Source organism: Lipophrys pholis (assembly GCF_963383615.2).
Source record: "Lipophrys pholis genome assembly, chromosome: 12".
NCBI lineage: Eukaryota > Metazoa > Chordata > Actinopteri > Blenniiformes > Blenniidae > Lipophrys > Lipophrys pholis.
The window spans coordinates 30,028,779-30,047,245 of NC_137641.1; the positions used below are offsets into that span (position 1 = coordinate 30,028,779).

Here is an 18,467-nt window from a genome sequence, read left to right on the forward strand (position 1 = left end):
GCGACTTGATCCATAATGCTCTTAAAGCTGCCTGACATGTACATAGCTGAGGGGGTGTCATGGAAACAGCAGCCCCACACCTGCTTCCTTTTATGCCTCCTTATTTCCATCGCACCCCTCTCACCTCCACCAGTGGGCTCAGAAGTAGATAATCACCCCTCAAGGTGACGCGAGACTCTAATTTCCAGCACTAGATTTTCATATTGTGAAAAAATAATTCCAGTCAGGCACAGATGTCAATTTAGTGCAATTTTCTGAAATGCTATCCTTTTGTATGGAAAGTAGAGGTGGCAGATTAATAGTGAATGGAAAATGCTGTTGGTGTTCTTGTGCGACGTAACCGAAGATTTAAACATCCATCACGGCGGCGCGTTAGCAGCTACTTTCGACCGACAAAGCGGTTGAGGTTTAAAAAGCCGATTCAGATCAGTTTTGAGCTTTGACCACAGTGTGAATGACTGCAGCCGACATGGAGGCCAGGAAACTACAAAACGAGCTGCTATTTTGATCATCAAAAAATATGCTGTTATTAAGCATTGCCACTATATTACTACATTGTAGGACTTGCAGTAATATGACAAATATAAGCATTTAATGTCTCCGTGGTTTGATGCCGCCGCCCTTTCTTTGGCCCCGAAATTATACCCGCAGTAATTTGCAAGTTTTTTGACTTGGGGGAAAACAACAAAATGAGAATTAATTGCACGTTTTTTTCGTAACCAATCCTACCATGAATGAATCGTACATGGAAACAATTTCTCTCACAGTTCAGATACGCTTCACACACTTTCTCTCACCAATGTTGGCATAAATGCTTGAAATAAATCTTGTATGTTGCAGCTGTTACGTTTATCCTTCAGCGCTTATTGTATCATTTAAATTAATCTTTTTTTGTTTTGTCTATAAATGTATTTGTTAAAATGTGTGTTTTGATAAAAAAAAATCAATAGTTTCCTCTACGTATTATCATGGAAATGAGTCGTCCTGGAAAAAGTCATCTCCCTGACCCCAGATTTTCCCTGCTGCTAAGCCCATAATGAAACCCTTCGGTGCCCCACGGGTTATAGATGAGTGGTTTTCCCACTGTGGAGGGGTGCCAGAGAACTTTAGGAGGGAGTGCAGCAGCTGGCAGAATGAACCGGTAAACATAATAATCTGGTTAGCTTACTTCAGTTATGGTCGCTTTGATTTTACGCGCTGCTCGTCATACTTCGCAAAGGAGTGCCAGGTAATTGTATTAAATGGAAGGTAGCAAGGGGGGATTTCATGGCCTCTGAAACTCTTGAGTAGGTTAAAAGAAACTAAAAGAAAAGTAGGCATGTAAAGTGTATTTAAACCTGAACAACGTCCAACTGTTTTGGATCAAATGAAGTAGGGTTGCAACTAACGATTATTTTGATAATCGATTAATTGATCGGTTATTTTTCCGATGAATCAGATAAAAAAAATAATAAATTAATTGTACGACCAGTTGATATTGAATGAACCAAACACCAAATATGTTATGTTTGTGCACGTAACTGAACCCATACAAATATGTATACAATATATATATATATACATGTATACAAAATAGTTATTAGATAAGATTTACTTCAGGGACCACATACAGTCCAGTTTCATCCTGAGTGGACCAGACTCGTAAAATATTGCGATAATAGCCTTTAAATTGCGTTTGAAAGTTTTTCTTTGTCATGGTACACAGGGTATGTGATGAAATCGTCTATATTTTTGTAAGATCAAACTGTTAGTACTGAAAATGACTACAATCTTAAAGTCAATTTTAATGAATTATTGTGGTGCAAAATACAGTGAAATGTAAAAAGAAAACTTGTATAAATCCTATATAAGCACCTTGCTTGGTGGGTTTGCGGGTCGGTTTTTGGCCTCATGTTCTCTGCTGGAAAGGGAAAGTTTAACTAACGGAGCAGAGCTTCACAGAGCAGCTCCGAGCTGCAGGGAGGCGGCGATAATTCACGTCTCAAAACTAATCTTGACACCACAACGTCTGAATATTCTAATAATCAGTTCCAGCCCAAGTATTTTGGCCGTTTCATTGTCGCCGAACTTGAAATTTACCCGGAAAACCTGTCTGTTGTCCTCGCCTGGAAGGTTGTCGCTCATTAAGGTGTGTTAACAGTTAAATACTTGTCCGTGCACAGTGACGTGTCCACGCTTACCAGGTCCACTCCTCACAGGTTCTACTGTTCGGCCTCGCTACATTCAACTTGCTCTGCAGGTTGAGTTGTTTTTTTAACTGTATTTCAGTCAGCCAGCATTGACAAAGCTCCGGAGGTGACAAACGGCTCCGCGACATGACGAGTGACGCATGAATCACGTGACACAACGAATAGATCATGAAATTTGTTGCCGACACTGCTAAGAGTCGAATTTTATCGATTTTATCCATTCATTGTTGCAGCCCTAAAATGAAGGAAGTGAGTTTGACAACTTTCTCCGGTTTGTGTTGTTGTAAACTTGGACCAAAAGAAAATGCATGCAACGTGCGGTTAGGCTGTCAGCTTCACGTTTCCTCCGTGTGCTATTTTCCAAACCGGATTGACAGCCTGAGCATTATGAAGCTGTCCTGGGAGAGGGTTTCTTTTTTTGTTGTTGTTTTGTTTTTGGTGTGTCACACCTCTTGTATTATTGACAAAGCCGGTCGGTGGAGATGTCGCCCTGTACTGCGATCTGTGTCATTTGTCTGTGAGATCAGATGTTTTGAGGAGGGGAAATTTCACCGCTGTACGACGTGCAGTCTTCAACCGCTGTCACAAACCTGCTGAACGTCACACCAATCTTGGTGCTTTTAGACAAACAAAGTGTCGCTGCTGACGTGAAGGGGGGGTGTCCGGGGAAAAGGAAAGTGTATCATCCGCTCTTCACTCCCGTTTCCACCTGACCTGCTGTGTTGTGCTTCCAGATGGCAGCCAAGATGGGAGGGGACCAGATGCCCAACATGAACAGTTCATCTCCAGTCATAGACGGCTCCTTGTACGGCTTCGGAGGCCAGAAACGTTCTCTAGACAATGGAGGTGGGCCTAAACACACGCACGCACGCACGCACGCACGCACGCACGTGTTGGATAAAGAGAGAAACTGAAGAGGCTGTCAAATGTGAAGTATCAAACGAAACAACCTCATGAAAGCTCTAAATATACCGTTTCCTCATTCAGAGTTTCTGTTTATTATCTTTTATCATTTCAAAGTTAGTCCTACTAATAAAAATCAGTTTGAGATGTTCTGCAATTTCTTCTCCATCCAATCAAGTACATTCGTCTATAGCTGGGGTGTCGCGCTCGCTTCACTTCAGGCGTAATTTCATCTCAAGTGGGCCTGACAAGGAAATATTATAATCTATAAATACCTGGAACTCTAAATCTCTTTGTTTTAGTGCAACAAGTATTATTATATCATTAAGAAGTTGACATTTAATTAACAATCCTTTTACAACACATGACGAGTCTCAGATTTCAATAAAATTACTCCCATTTCAACAACGTTATGTCACACTTAACCATTTACACATGTACACCACCACCTGCAGATCACAGTGGATCTTTATGACACTATTTACATCTTCAGAGGCATAAAACATTTGGCTGCATGTCGCTGGAACTCAAACTATAATAGGCCACTTCATATTATGGTCAGAATAACTTGTTAAAAACTGGTAATGATTATAAATTTAGACACATTTCTACATCTGTGTAGTAATCCTAATCCCCGGAAGTGATTCACCACATAATGCAAACTAAAAAGGAAAGTGAATAAGTAAATAACTGCTGTGCGTCTCGGGCTGCATGTGTTTGACACCCCTGGTCTAGAGCGTAGAATGTACCCGACTTTTAAAACAAAGATAACACAGCCCATAATAGTTTCAATTTGCTTTGTACACTGAACTAGTTTCTGTTGTGTCTATCCAAGGAAAGAACTACTGACTGATATCTTGCTTTTTTTAAGCTTCTCCAGTTATGAGGAACTACCAGATGAGTTTAACATCACACTCTCGTGTTGGATTTCCACGTGTTATTCGGAACCTGCTGACGCTCCTGATTTACATTCCTTTTTTTTCATCCAAACTGAGCCATTGGGCTGATTTTTTTATTTTTTATTTTTTTAAACGAATTCGAGAGAATTTGACTAATTTCCCAACGAGTTTTGGGAGATCGTTATGTCAGTGACATAATCACTGAGGCAACGCAACACAGCGAGGTAAACAAACGTCTCACCACAGTTCCTCGAACTTGGTGACAGATATGTTCTCTACGGATCAACAGAAACTCCCTCATGTCGGCGTCCAAACACAATCTCCTCGCGCCATGCTAGCTGCTGTGTTTCCATGACAACGGTTGGGGCGATACATGTTTTGACAGCGCGATTGAGCCGGGTCAGCATTTACCGCGTCCACCGGGGCTGTGCGATATGAAGGGAACATGCGATATGTGCTAACGTTAAGTATTCCAATAATGATGTGATTAAATCACAATTTATATCTATGGATAATCTGATTTGTCCAGAAAGAAGGCGTCTCACTGTGAATTGGATTATATATCTTAGACGACATTTGGCTCCATGTCAAAATAGCTCCATCGCATCGTGCTGTTCACTACACGAGTATTCTAGTCAAGATTCAGTTTGCTTTGACATTTCATGTTTAGTCACACTTTTGTTGGTATTGAAAATTCAGTCATGGAAACATCATCTGTCATTGTTCGGGCGGCCTTCTGCAATTTGTATGTGGCACATATTCAGAATCAGAACTTTCTTTTGTGTCATTGTTAAAAACAATGAAATTGTAAGTGCAGTGCAGTCCATGATCATGACACGTTAGAATATATCTTTGAACATTTTTTAAGAGCAATAAAAAACACTCGGATGTAAAAAAGAATCCACCCTTACAACAAACAGTTTTTGCAGTTTCATTTCAGTTGTAATGAGCTATTCAGATGTATTCTAGCCCTGGAGTAAAAGCTTGATTGACGTTGTGATAACTCTCTGATGGATTGTGCAGCCATACAGTTCATACAGCCGTCGATCAGAGTCCAATCTGATAAAACAGGTTCACACTCACCCTACATAGGAGGCTTTAGGAGCAGTAGGTCGGCTTGAAAGCTTCTTTACAACAACAAATCTCAAAGCAGAAGGACATTAACACATATGGACCTGTGTCTGCAATAAAGATTTATTTCATGGTTAATAATCACACGTATCGCACTGCTAAACAATATTGTATGCAAATGATTACTCTAACATTCTGCCCTAGTGTGCAGAGTTTTCTTGGGTTTAAGGTCTGTGTACTCCCATTGTAAATGTTTATAGTGTACTGTTCTTGCGTTTGGATTAATTACAAAATGGCACCAACCAGTGGCCCAACGTGAAAAACGTAATCGTTTTCAGTGTTTTCGCCGTTTCTGTATGAACGGCAAACTTTTCTGAAAATGCAAAAACGATGTGTTTTCACTTGAAGCGCTGTCTCGTAAACTGGTTTTCCCTGATCATATGGTGAAGATTACTCGCAGACTGTACGGTAGAAGGATCTGATCCAGATTGAGACTCCGACCACAGTTTCATATCCTCACGTGGAGTATTAAGTATCCCACTCTGCAGTGCAGTGAGAGAGAGAGCTCTGCAATTCACTGGAAGCACAGATTTGATCTATTTTGCATTCACGAAGTGGAAAGGCGAGTCATTCATCCCGTCTTCCTCTTATCTTGTCACAGTTGTTTGTATAATCGTCCAGCCCTGAATCCATGAATAGGAAAATTGTATCCAGTTTAGGTTTGTGAGCACTTTGATGCGTTCTGATTGTTTGCAACAATTTGTCCTCAGTATTTCGGAGTCAAGGTTGACTCGCAGTGACTAACGGAAATTGTATCCGTGCGGCGTTGCACTCTGCATTTAATTATCAAGCAAGTATACAAATAACTCCGAGGCCTTTATCGCTCTGTCCCGTCCTTGTATGGATTCGCTGTGCCTCCCTTTTTTATATTCATAGCTGTTCCATTCTCGAGCGTTAACCCCGTCGCTTTTCCAGAAGAAGTGAAATCAGAGCAAACAGCCATAAAATTGATTGAACCTGCGAGATATCAACTCAGGTGTTGACGTCCACGGCGGCACATCCTCCAGTGACCCTGCAGGACCCTTGCTCGGTGCTACCTGTCAAAATTCAATTCTGCAGCAGCAGTCGGTGACCCGTCAGCCGCCGCTCTTTTCTCTGATTGAAACGCTCACTCATCCACTCGCAGGCCTGATTTCCATGCTCGTGAAAGCCCCCCCACTGTGGGTCAGACACAAACATGAAGGACCGGCAGGGCCGCATCCATCTGCTGCCGTCCTCTCGTGTTTGGCTGCTTCGCTACCCGTCACTTCTGCAGATATCCCAAAATAATCCCGTGTCATAACGAATGCATGATCTCCCATTATCGCTAACATGCTAACTGGCTTGTTTTCTCTCTTTATCTCTTAGTGGGGAATCATCTCGGTGCAATGGTACATCAAAGGTAAGCAGAAAATACTTGTTAATACACTCAAAGGTGAATTTTAAAGCCTTTATCCTGTGAGACAACAAATGAATACTAAACCACATAAAAATGAGTTGTGAGTACTAACATCTCATATGGACACATCAATAATTGTAATTCAAATGATAAGTAAATTTTCCTTGTAATAGAATAGATGTGAGCCTCTTTGATCATTCCACATAAATTTAAATGATATATATACTATTTTGTTCAGTTTTTTTAACATACAAAATTCAATGCTTACAAACATATTTGATAAATAAAATGTACCCCCTTATGTTTTACTTCAAAAGAGCTGCACCAACCCTGCAACAGTGTTTCTGTACCATTTATTGATCCAGCATGACACATGCATACAAACTTTATTTGATTTAAAAAATATATATATATAATAAAAAAAACTAACCTTATGGTATTTGTATAAGAGAATTTAGAAACATTTCTACATTGTTCATTTCAAAAATGTGATCTTTTCCTGATGTAAAGAGGTGAACAACCCCGAATTAAATGCGGTGATGCTTGTTTTTGTGCTGAAGTACTCATGTTAATATGCACAAGGTTACCACAACTTGTCAGTACAAACAGTATAACAGGTTTTCTTTATGTCTGAATATCGTCTTGGAACAATATTTACTTTGCGGTGCCTTTGGCTACAACCGGAAACCAATTCAGATTTTGTTCAATTATTATTTGCTAGTTATTTGAAGTTCTGGAAAAACAAAGTAGGGGAAAAAAAAAAAAAAAGCACCCCTTGATATATCACCCAATGTTGACAGTCATTTGTTTGAGACAATAGATTTAACCATAAAAGGCAAATCTAGACATTTCTTCAGTTAGTGGTTCCATGTAGCGTTCGCCTATCATGTTTAAGTAATTTGTATTAGTTATATGTATTAATCTAGTGCTGCACTTGAATAGAATCTTTTTGCTTAACATTAATCACTTGCAGTGAAAGTCAGTGTAGCAGTGGTCTAGTAGGATTGATAAATCCAATCAAAAAAACATCTAGTAGGCAAATGGAGCTGTATTCATTAAACGCTCTCTCTCTTTTGTTATAGAATTCCTGGCTTACCCAAATCTTCAGTATGTGGCAAATAATGTCCAAAGAACCATAAAAGTAATGTTAACGACCTAAAAATTGTCTAAAAGTTTCCTACATGCAACAGAATCTGCAGTTTTTAATTCATGGCCAAACTTTTATATAAGGCTTATAACCTCACATTGAAAATCAAAGGGGTTTTTGTCTCCAGACAAAGCATATTTGATGTGCAAAATATTTGTTTTTGGACATGGACATTGCAGACCTTAAGCACAAAAAAAGAGCCAGAGAGTTTTCTTTTTGTAAAGAATTATCCAAATACTCTGAAAGTGATTTTCCAGATTGACAAACGCAGGAAGTCCCTGCAGTTGTAATGATTTGAGCTCCGTTTCTGAAGCGTCTGTGTGGATTGTATTGAGACCAAAGGGCACGCAGGTATTGATCACGTCCCGGTGTCTTGCAGGGCTCTCGCAACAGAAGACTACAAAGTGCCTGATAAGATGGTGGGATTCAGTAAGTAGCCTCTCCACTTCATTATCATCTGTATTAATGTTTGACATGCAATCATCAGTATTGACTTTCTGGCCAGTTTTCGGGTCACCGCTCGAGGCCTCGGTCTCAATTTTAAAAAAAAAAAAAAAAAAAAAAAAAAAAAGGGAGTTTAATCTGGGCTATTTGTCTCCCCTCCTCCCTCAGTCATTGGAAAAGGAGGAGAGCAGATCTCAAGAATTCAGCTGGAATCAGGCTGTAAGATCCAGATCGCCTCAGGTAACATCAAACTAAATGAAGTAAAACCCCCAAACACACTCGGCCGCTGCGAGGACTTCCCCACTTCAGTTTTTCTTTAATAAATCTTTAAATATTTTCCACTTTTGAGGTTAAAAAAAAAAGAAAGAAAGAAAAAAAGGTGACATTTCGTTAGTGTTGCCTGCCAAACGCTCAAAATGGCGCAGAGGTTGTGCAAAGCTTTTGAAATATTGTAACTAATCTGCTCCTTCAGCTCAATGACCCTTTGTGACTATGCGCACAACTAAGCTGCGCATTAAAATGCCGTATGATCAGGATCATTAAAACTCCAGGTCCCCGCGCAACGCTGCTGAATGGAGTAACGCACAGTGCATGAAAGTATGGTATTAGTGTTGGAGTGTAAATGTCTGGATTTACAATGTGGCTCAGAATGTCTAAAAATAAGAAGTAAGCCTTCACTTTATACGTTGTGTAGGCAGTATGTTTGGATATTGTTTCTTTACTATTTATATCATTAGGCATCAATTTTTTTGATCCAAAATGGAGACTGAGACCTCATTTACGCGACGACGCTTTGAATGAGAATATGCTGTTTTTAGGTTTTCGTTGCCCCCAAAAAATTGTGTTTACATGGCAACGTTTTGAAAATGTCTGTTTACATGGAAATTATGAAACTGATGTAGTGAGCATGCCAGGCCACGAGTTGATGCCGTTTTGTTTTTGTAATGAGACCACACAAACATGCGGCAGAGAACAATGGACTCTAAACATTAACAATGACATTCTTGTGGACAGACCACCAAGATGGATTGTTATTACATTGACTGTCAAAATAAAACTACCAAGTCCCAGGGGAATCTGGACTGGGAGTCATGACACGGTGGAGGAAACTTCTTATTATCCATCTACTGAGCATGTGCAGAAGAACTTAATTATTATTACTGTGGTGCTCATTAACAATTTTTCAGAAGGTTGGGTTTACCCCTGTTTCCATGGAGATGCATAGTGTTTTCAAAAAGTTACACCTTCTGAGCCATTTTCAAAAGGTTTACTTTTCAGCGGCTCCCAGCACCGTTTTTGTGTAAACGGACGCCCAAAACCAAAGTTTTCAGTTTTAACTTGAAAATGTTGTTGTTGTTGTAAATGTGGCCCAAAGGCTTCTTCCATTCCAGTACAGGCGATTTTCTGATCAGTATTTTGTGACACAGTCCTGCACAGGGGAGGATGATATTCAGCGTCTTAAAGTTTCTGTTCTCTCACAGACAGTGGAGGCATGTTGGACCGGCCCTGCACGCTGACCGGCAGCCCGGAGAACATCGAGTAAGTCCCCACACTTCACTTTGACAGATGGGATCATTAGGAACGTGTGTCCCATTGTTCTCGTGCAGGGCACGAACTCTCCTCACACCTCCTCCCCATCAGTCACTAAACCACCTGAACGCATCCGTCACATCTGACGGGAGAAAAAATTTGAAATCTGTAGAGTTTTAACAGCGGTGGTGACGGATGTCTTTATCCAGGCAGGCGAAGCGGCTGCTGAGTGAGATTGTGGAGCAGTGTCGCTACGGCCCCGGCTTCCACAATGACATGGACGGTAACAGCTCCATCCAGCAGATCCTCATCCCCGCCAACAAGGTCGGGCTGGTCATCGGCAAGGGAGGAGAGACCATCAAACAACTGCAGGTCTGCTTGTAGGCCACACACTCAGGAACTGAGTTCAATCTGAACATCGGTTTTTCATGTCCGTCATATTTTATGCATGTTTTTTTTGTATCGTTGTGTTTGTTTGTGCGCCTGTTATTATTCTATACGTTTTCTTATGTGTATGCTTGTATGTATTCTGAATATTTTTGTGTGTGCTACTGTTTCTGCATTTAGTATATATCCGCCTGAGAACGCCCGCGGGTTCTCTATATGTATGTGTGTCTGTTAGTGTGTGTTTGTGTACGCGAGCGCCAAAATGACCACGTACATTTCCAAGATGTATAGAATGGCCTTTTACAAACATATATTGTGCAAAACTTAAATGGCACCTTGTCACCTTTACACAGCACCGCGCTGGAAGGGTCGACTGAATATTCAAACGATGATTGGATCCAGCTCTAGTATTTTGGCTCGTTTTAGTATCTGTTCAACTTGAAATTTGCCAGAAAAACCTGATGACCTCCTCAACATGCGCTATGGCGTTAAACCGGTTTGGCCAAAATCTCTACAATGGGCCCAATTCATACCGTTTCTACCGTATACCCGTTCTACTGCCCACCGCTAGTGTTGGTGTGTGTGGGTATGTACGAGCGCTTGTGTGTGTCCACGAGTGTCTGTTTGTATCCTGTATACGTGTGAAAGTGTGTCATGCCACAGCGTTATCATTCATTAGATTAAGGCCACATCCACACGAGCCAAAACTGTCTTTATCCCCCAGGAGTTGAAGAAAAAAGATTCAGTGGACAAGGCTCAACACGAGGCTTCAGGGCATGTAGTACATATGCCAGGCCTTTAAGGGCGCTGTGACTGGGCAAATACACCAGAAACACAGAAGAATACACTGAGCACATAGAAATTTAGTTGTAGACTTTTGCGCATAGACTCTTGTATAACTCTGGGTTCTATAGGTCTATGCTCCACCTCCAGCTGGCGTCAGTAGCTTCTGCAGCTCGACTGGACCATGTAGTCTGTGATTGTTTTGGTTATTGGGTGACAACGCGGATGGCCATGGGGGGTGAAGGGGGTGATGACATCATCTTTTAGCCACAGATGATTGTCTTTGCTGTCCACACCTCAGATCCGAGCTGGGTTTTTAAAATGGCCCCACTCTGGGACCCGTGTTTTTAAAAAAAAAAAAAAAAAAAAAAAAAAAAAAAAAAAAACGGTTTTCGGGCTTCTAAACCGTCTCGTGTGGATGATCGGCCAAAAATGGTGCATTTACGTGAACCAGCATTCTCGTGTGGACGGCCCCTTAAAGCCAGACTTACATTTTTCAGACTTGTGACATTTAATCATTGTAGAGATTCCAATACAGACGTTAAACTGCAGCTGAACCAGAAGCAGCCTACGAGGTGTAGTCAAAGGCTCATTTTGAACACCGCATTGCATTTCTTAGGTCTTTGCATAAAATCTTTCAGGTATTTGCTGAATGATCTCTGGTCGTTTCCATCCTGAGTGCCGGTGACCAGTATATTTTTATTCTTGTTTTAGAAAATGAAACCTGTCCTTTCAGATGTGTCAGAATTGAAACCCTTTGGAGCGAACAGTGTTTTGGGGCCCCAGGTAACTGTTGGCTGGTTGTTTCTGCTTCTGTCTGATTGTACCTCTGCAGGAGAGAACAGGAGTGCAGATGATAATGATTCAGGATGACCCCATGCCCACTGGAGCAGACAAGCCCCTGAGAATCACTGGGGATCCCCACAAAGTGCAGGTCGGTGTGTGTTTGTGACGGACTCGATGTGTGCTGCTGCCTTTTCTCTTTACACTCAATTTTACACATTTTATGCCTTCTGTTTTCAGCTGAAATACTCTCAAATAAGAGACTTTCAGATGTTTGTTTGATTTTTAGCCTTGTCTCACAGGCCAGGTTGTTGTTTTTTAACGACTTAAAGATGTTTTCTCAACCTTTCTTTGTAGCAAGCCCGTGAACTTGTGGTGAAGCTCATCCGTGACAAAGACCAGGGAGACTTCAGAGCTGGCAGATCTGATTTTGGATCCAAAATGGGAGGGAGCAGCCTGGATGTGAGTGCTTTAATAAAAACAACTAGAAAGCCACATTTATACAAGTTTTAAAATGAGGGTGTTGAACCAAATGTAGTGCAGGGGCCACAATTTCATTCTGCGTTGGCCGGACTGGTAAAATTGTGCCATAATAACCTTTGATTTTAAACTCTTAAAGTTTTTCTTTGAAAACTAATTTCATTGAAGCCTTCTGGGTGAAAAATACGATGAAAAAACTTTTGCATTATGGGTGTTTTTACAAACTCGCCCTGACGACATGGCTTTGAGGCTAATGCTAGTTAGTAGTTTGAAAGCTTTTTTGACAGCATCGCCGATATCTGAGCTCGGCTCTGTGTTGTATTCAAAACACTCAATGTATATAAATATTTTTAGATTTTCACTATTTGCTTGATGTTTTGGCCCTCAGGCCTGATGTTTGACTCTCCTGTATTATAAAGCGCCACTTAACTTGTCCGATAACCCAACCAGACCAAGAAATGTTTTCCTGCAACAGGTTTGATTATCTCTAAATATCCAATGTTAAGACTGAACATAAAGGATTAATGAGAAATTCCATTTCCTCAAGCAGAATGAAAACACACCATAGCGTGTCAAGATTGAAATATTTGTCGTAGCTGAAGATGTGACTCAACCAGCACTAAACCGTATCTCCAAGACTTGTGTCCATAGTTTCAAGTCTTATTACATGTTCTATATCAAATCTCTGCATGACCATAATACTTCCACTTCAGCACCAATATTCTTTCCTTTTGTGTTTATTCATAAAGATTGCTCACCTTGTATTCTAGTTGCAAATAAACATGATATTGTCACGGTTCAAAACTGGGAAAAGCCCTCAGTCATTAGACGACAAACTCTAAAACAAAATTCAGCCGTCACACTTTATTTTTGCAGAACTGAGTCAACATGATCTATTAACAGTTTCGCTCACACTTCTTCGGTTTTTCCAGGTGGTTGTGCCAAGATTTGCAGTTGGCATCATCATCGGCAGAAACGGCGAGATGATCAAGAAGATTCAGAACGACGCCGGCGTCAGGATCCAGTTCAAGCAAGGTACGGTCAAGTGTCTGGAACTGAAGGAATCACTGCTGCTCAATCTGGACTCTCCGCCGTGGTTTTGCACCGTTGGCAGATTTTCTTTTGACGTGTGGCGGTAGTTACAGTCATCTCCTTTTTCCTTCAGATGACGGCGTCAGTCCCGACCGTGTTGCTCAGGTGATGGGACAACCCGACCACTGCCACCACGCAGTCCACCTCATCAATGAACTGGTTCAGACCGCTCAGGTGAAAATCCCATTGATTACTAGACCGTTCACACACCAGCTCCATTTAAAAACAAGACTCCTAATGCAGCTCACATATTGCTCCTCTGTTACCAAGACGGAGAAGGGGCCAACAGGTGTCCCTCTAGCAGCCTCGCATGCTTCACATACCGAGATTCATAACGCTTCGTCAATGTAAGAATTTGTGTCTGTTGCACAACTGTTCTCAGTCCCCACCCAGAGTTTGGATATGTACAATGCACCTGAACCAACTTGATCCACTGGAAAGGAAAACACTTGAGTTTGTAAATCGAAGGCTTTCAAACAAAACAAACCGCACCGCTTCTCTTAAAAACAAGAAAACGAGACACTGATGTGGTTGACCTTTGTATTTATTTGGAAAATAATTCAGCGCACCATTTTAGTTAGTTGTTGAGAAACTGTCAAATGAAAGATTCAAAAGGTTAAATGATAATCGCTTGAACTCTGAAGGCTTTTACAAAATAGAGCTGTTTGTAATGAGTCAGTATTTCTGTTTGTCATGAATATTTTCAGAGAAAACACAAACTAGATGGGTTTATCTGAACTTTAGTACCATTTGTAAGAGTCACACTGGCATTGTTTAACAGAAGTTTACGCAAAACTCAACTTAGTGAGAATAAACCAAGATATTCTGGACATGTTTTGTTAACTTGTCAGTAAAAAAATTATCAGAGGTGGCAAAGCTTGTTCAATTACAGATGTGCTGTATAACAAATGCATATAATACAACAATGATTAAAGGAAATTTCTACTATTTGCTGGCCGGCACTTGTATCTGCACAATCTTTAGAGTTTCTCCAGAATATTTCATGTCCCGCTGGTTTTCTTATCCCAACAGGAGCGAGATGGATTCGGGGGCGTGATGGGGCGTCGAGGACGAGGCGACTGCAACATGGGAGGCCTGCAGGAGGTGACATACGCGGTACCTGCGGATAAGTGTGGCCTGGTGATCGGCAAAGGTAAAGAGCTTCAGTTTACTTCCTGCAGTCGGTTAATGAAGCTTGTAGCGCGTGATCTGCGTGTAAAACTGCGATCTGACCGCACAGAGTTCAGGGGTGTCAAACGTTCGTTAGTTCAGGGGCCGCATACAGACCAGTTTTATCTTGAGTGGACCGGACTGGTAAAATTTAAGTTTTTCTTTGTTGCGGTGCGGAGTTAACATGAAAGGGTTATCCCAAAATCAAACAATTTGATTGGTGGTGGTTTTGCCGGATCAGAGCTTCTTGCAGGCCCATTTTGGCCGACGGGCCTTATGTTTGACACTGCTGACATAGATCTTCACCGGACCTGGGTTGTTTCATTGAAGTTGTTTTGATTTTTGTTTTGTTTTTTCTGTTTGGGATTCCTTGTAACACAAGTTCTGTCACCTGAAACGCCGAGAAACGAGTAAAGTAGCTCGACGGATTATAAAAAGGAACTCCAGACTTCCTTGTCACTCCGTCCTTTCAATCCAAAAAACTATCACCAGATATTTTTTTTTAATAATAACAGTATCTAAAGGTCCACTTTTCTCAGCCCTGTGCAGATTTTTGCTATGAAAATCGCCCTGCTTTTTTTAGTAGGAAACTCAAAGCTGAAACATACAGGACAGAGACCCTCCGGGATCAAGATTGAATACCTGAATAGGACTCATGTCCACAATAGGGGACCGGTGTTAATCTTAGTAACTCACTGATAACTGATTATTGCAGCATTAGCAAAGCCGTTACACTGCAGACGTTTCATGGAACTTGTTTTATTTGTTGTTGCTTGTGGAAACGGTTGTGGAGCTGCCGTCTCTCTCTGGCTCCGCGCCCCTCAGAGTGTGCTTAGCTTTGAGTTTATGATCCTCCTGTTTACTGGAGGAGGAGCGCCGTATTTATCCTGAAGTAACTCGGTTCTCCTGACAACTCTGTAAGTGGCCAGTATACACATTAGACGTGATTAGCATTATCAGCTTTTAAGTAGCGGTTGACTTCCCTTCCTCACAGCACAGTTCGCCTGCCGACTGACGACACATGCAGTTGAAATGCACCCAGCTTTAATAATGCCTAATTGTCTCAAATTTACCGTAATTAATCTTTGCACTTCATTTTGTCATAATTACTGATGGAACTGAACTTAATGACCGAATCAGTCATCAGACCGACGCCCACAGTCCATACGTTTCATTTACAAAATGCCTCTTGAGCTGATTTAGGTTAGCACCAGCTGCTTTTCCAGCCTTTTATTGTTTCCTTTTCTGACATTGACATGGAAATCAAATGAGTAAATATTTTTAATTAGGGAAAAACACCATAGAGATATTCTAGTTATTTAAAACGTTCATAAATGTCTGGAGACCAGCGTTGCAACTAATACATGGGTGGAAAAGCTCGTCTTCATGCTTGTTTTTTATATAGATACAGAAGAAAAGAGTATATTGCAATATAGATTTTAGGCCGTCTCGCCCGACCCTACTGCAGACGGCACAATTCAATGGTCTGGACCTCAGGAGGGAAGTAAAAGCTCTGGGGAAGCGTTTTATCAGCTTTATTCAGTTTCCCTTTGTGTGATGAACTGCATATTTATCAGAGACAGGGAGTTGAGCCCAAACGGCAGCCTTAATAAGAGCATCCCCAACTTGCCAGATTGCGATTATTTTTTTTTTTTTCTGAGCTAATAAGTGAATGCCGTTTGGTGTCCTGCCACTGCGTGAAACTGATGAGAAGAGAGGGGTGAGTGACCACCCTCCCATTCTCTCTCCGGGGCTCATGTATACAGCACAAGTGGCATTCATTGGCTTCACTAAGGGCTTAATGACGGGGATAATGCGTGTAATGTGACATTAATTGTTAAAGGTGCATAATAACAGCCCTCAATCATGTGGAAGGCTGCCTGGCATCTAATGAGGGTCTTTCAGCCCAATAGAGTGCAGCGAGGGAATGAATAGGAGGAATTAGCTTATTGGCTATTCATGCCCACTCTATTGCCAGCTATTTAAAAGTCATTGACCATTGCATTGGAAGGCTCTCTGTGAGTGTGTGTGTGTGTAGTATGTTGGCATGCGTGTTTGCTGCAGTGTGTGTGTGCGTGTGTGCAGCAGTGGGCGGGTCGGAGGGGGCCTCTTTACCTAAGATAAAAACATGGCAATAGAAATGTCAAGTGGCTTTTGTGCATGTAGTGGGCCGAGGGAAACAAATAAACCTGGGCGTTGCGTCCCCCTCTCTGTGCATTAGCATATGAAATGGGCCAATATGGTGGAGATGGCGGTGGGTCTGGGTGCTGTCAGCCGCCCCTTAAAGGGCGCTGTGATTAATATCTTTACGATGCCATATGCAGCCCACTGGCCCTCTGTTTTGACCCCGTACACACACACACACACACACACACACACACACACACACACACACACACACACACACACACACACACACACACACACACACACACACACACACACACACACACACACACACACACACACACACACAGTCACACGGAGCTTGGTGAATCAAACCACCCACCAACCTGCTCAGACTTAAGTGCAGACGGATTCAGAAAAACTGAACAATCACCAACAAACGTTTTTTTAGTTTTCTTACATTAAACCTCAAAAGTCCACCTCGCTTTTGCTTTTATCACTTATTTTGGACGACAGCAGGTGATGAATTATCAATCGGCGGAGATACTGGACACTTCACAAAGACATAAATGGTTTTTTTCTTAAAGATTAAGAAAACTGATTGTTTGAAGGTCATTAGTACGTGTAACAGGACACACACAAACTGCAGCTTTCCCAAACTATTCCTGGTTGTTCATGATTTTAAATGCAGTCTACAGCAGATGAATAAAGTCAGATCTTTGTCAAAACGAGTGATGCAAGGCAGCTCCACCAACCCACTTTAACCCAATATTAGTTGTAATCATTCCTTCAATATTATGAAAACTAAAAGCATTTTAGAGCCATTTAATCCACTCCCGATGTCTAGGCCCAGTTTACACGTCATTTCAAGTGAAAATGCATCGATGCAGAATCAATGAAATTGTTCTGGAACAAAAATGAAACGTTTTGAAAGCAATGACTTGTTCACTCGAAATCAGAAACGCCAAAACCAATGTAGTGAGCATGTTGTGCCACGAGTTGGTGCTGTTGGTTGTTTTTGTAATGAAACCACACACACACACACATGCGTGCAGAGAACAAAATGCTCTAAACATCAACAATGGAAGAACACGAACGTTCGTATGGACAGACCACCAAATTGGATTGTTATTACGGTGAATCTCGCCTTTTAAAAGTACCAAGTCCTAGGACACCGAGCATTTTCCAAAAGTTCCACCTTGGGAGCCCTTTTCAAAAACGTGCATTTTCAGTGGTTTCGGGCACCGTTTTCATGTCAACAAACCCCCAAACAAAGAGATTTTCCGTTTCACTCCAACATTGTTGTATAAACGGGGCCTTGATATCTCTCTTTCCCAAACATGGTCCTGGAACGCTTTACTGTTTGACCCTCTGTTCATGGTGGGGCAATAAAATATTCATCCAATCTACCAGGGTTACGTCGTGTCTACAGTCTCCAGTGTCGTCAGCCCAGGCTACCGGCATTACGTTAAGATAAATACGTGAGAGTTCTGAATGTGTTTAGTCTGATATGCTGGTTTAGTAACATTAATCAGTGAGGAGATGGATTTCATTCGTAAAAAAAAAATTGGCTTTTTAAGCCCTCTTGGATAAAACACCAAATTGAAAAATCTGAGCTTTATAATGCATTAGAAGCATTTCTTTGACAGTTAAAGGTAAGTATCACGCAAAAACAGGAAGTAACTTGCATAACATTGTTATATCAGGGTATCCATTAACACTGGTATAATGCTCATGACCCCCCCCCCCCCCCCCAAAAAAAAAAAAAAAAAAAAGTTTCCTCTAGTCCTGAAAATATGGTAAGAATTTTACCAGCAATAGAGGGATATTTAAAATGGTGCAAAGCTGTAACAAGACTAGGGATCTGAGTTTGTATTTGAAGAAATGTTAATTTACGTGAGTTTGTGAAGGAGAATCTCTACTAATGTTTTGCTGGATGTGTAACATGTTCAGTTGATGTTATTGTCTCTTCCTGCCCTCCGAGGGGTCTTTATTCCCCCCACCAGCAGCGGCTAACCAGTCCC

General features: G+C 41.4%; 1 protein-coding gene across 4 annotated transcripts in view; it reads left to right on the top strand.

Annotated features, from left to right (window-relative positions):
• The window catches only part of fubp3 (far upstream element (FUSE) binding protein 3), a gene marked incomplete at its 5' end in the record, with an annotated part of 33,098 nt that overhangs the window by 6,967 nt on the left and 7,664 nt on the right, over window positions 1–18,467 (top strand). For 2 of the 4 annotated variants that reach the window (XM_080476662.1, XM_080476664.1), the window contains 11 exons: window positions 2,924–3,035; window positions 6,470–6,503; window positions 8,027–8,076; window positions 8,260–8,331; window positions 9,573–9,630; window positions 9,831–9,993; window positions 11,627–11,725; window positions 11,932–12,036; window positions 12,987–13,089; window positions 13,220–13,320; window positions 14,179–14,299. In XM_080476662.1, the coding sequence (XP_080332788.1) occupies window positions 2,924–3,035; window positions 6,470–6,503; window positions 8,027–8,076; window positions 8,260–8,331; window positions 9,573–9,630; window positions 9,831–9,993; window positions 11,627–11,725; window positions 11,932–12,036; window positions 12,987–13,089; window positions 13,220–13,320; window positions 14,179–14,299 (1,018 nt within the window). The remainder of the gene's footprint in view (window positions 1–2,923; window positions 3,036–6,469; window positions 6,504–8,026; window positions 8,077–8,259; window positions 8,332–9,572; window positions 9,631–9,830; window positions 9,994–11,626; window positions 11,726–11,931; window positions 12,037–12,986; window positions 13,090–13,219; window positions 13,321–14,178; window positions 14,300–18,467) is intronic. The other 2 variants (XM_080476663.1, XM_080476665.1) reach the window with 1 other exon arrangement.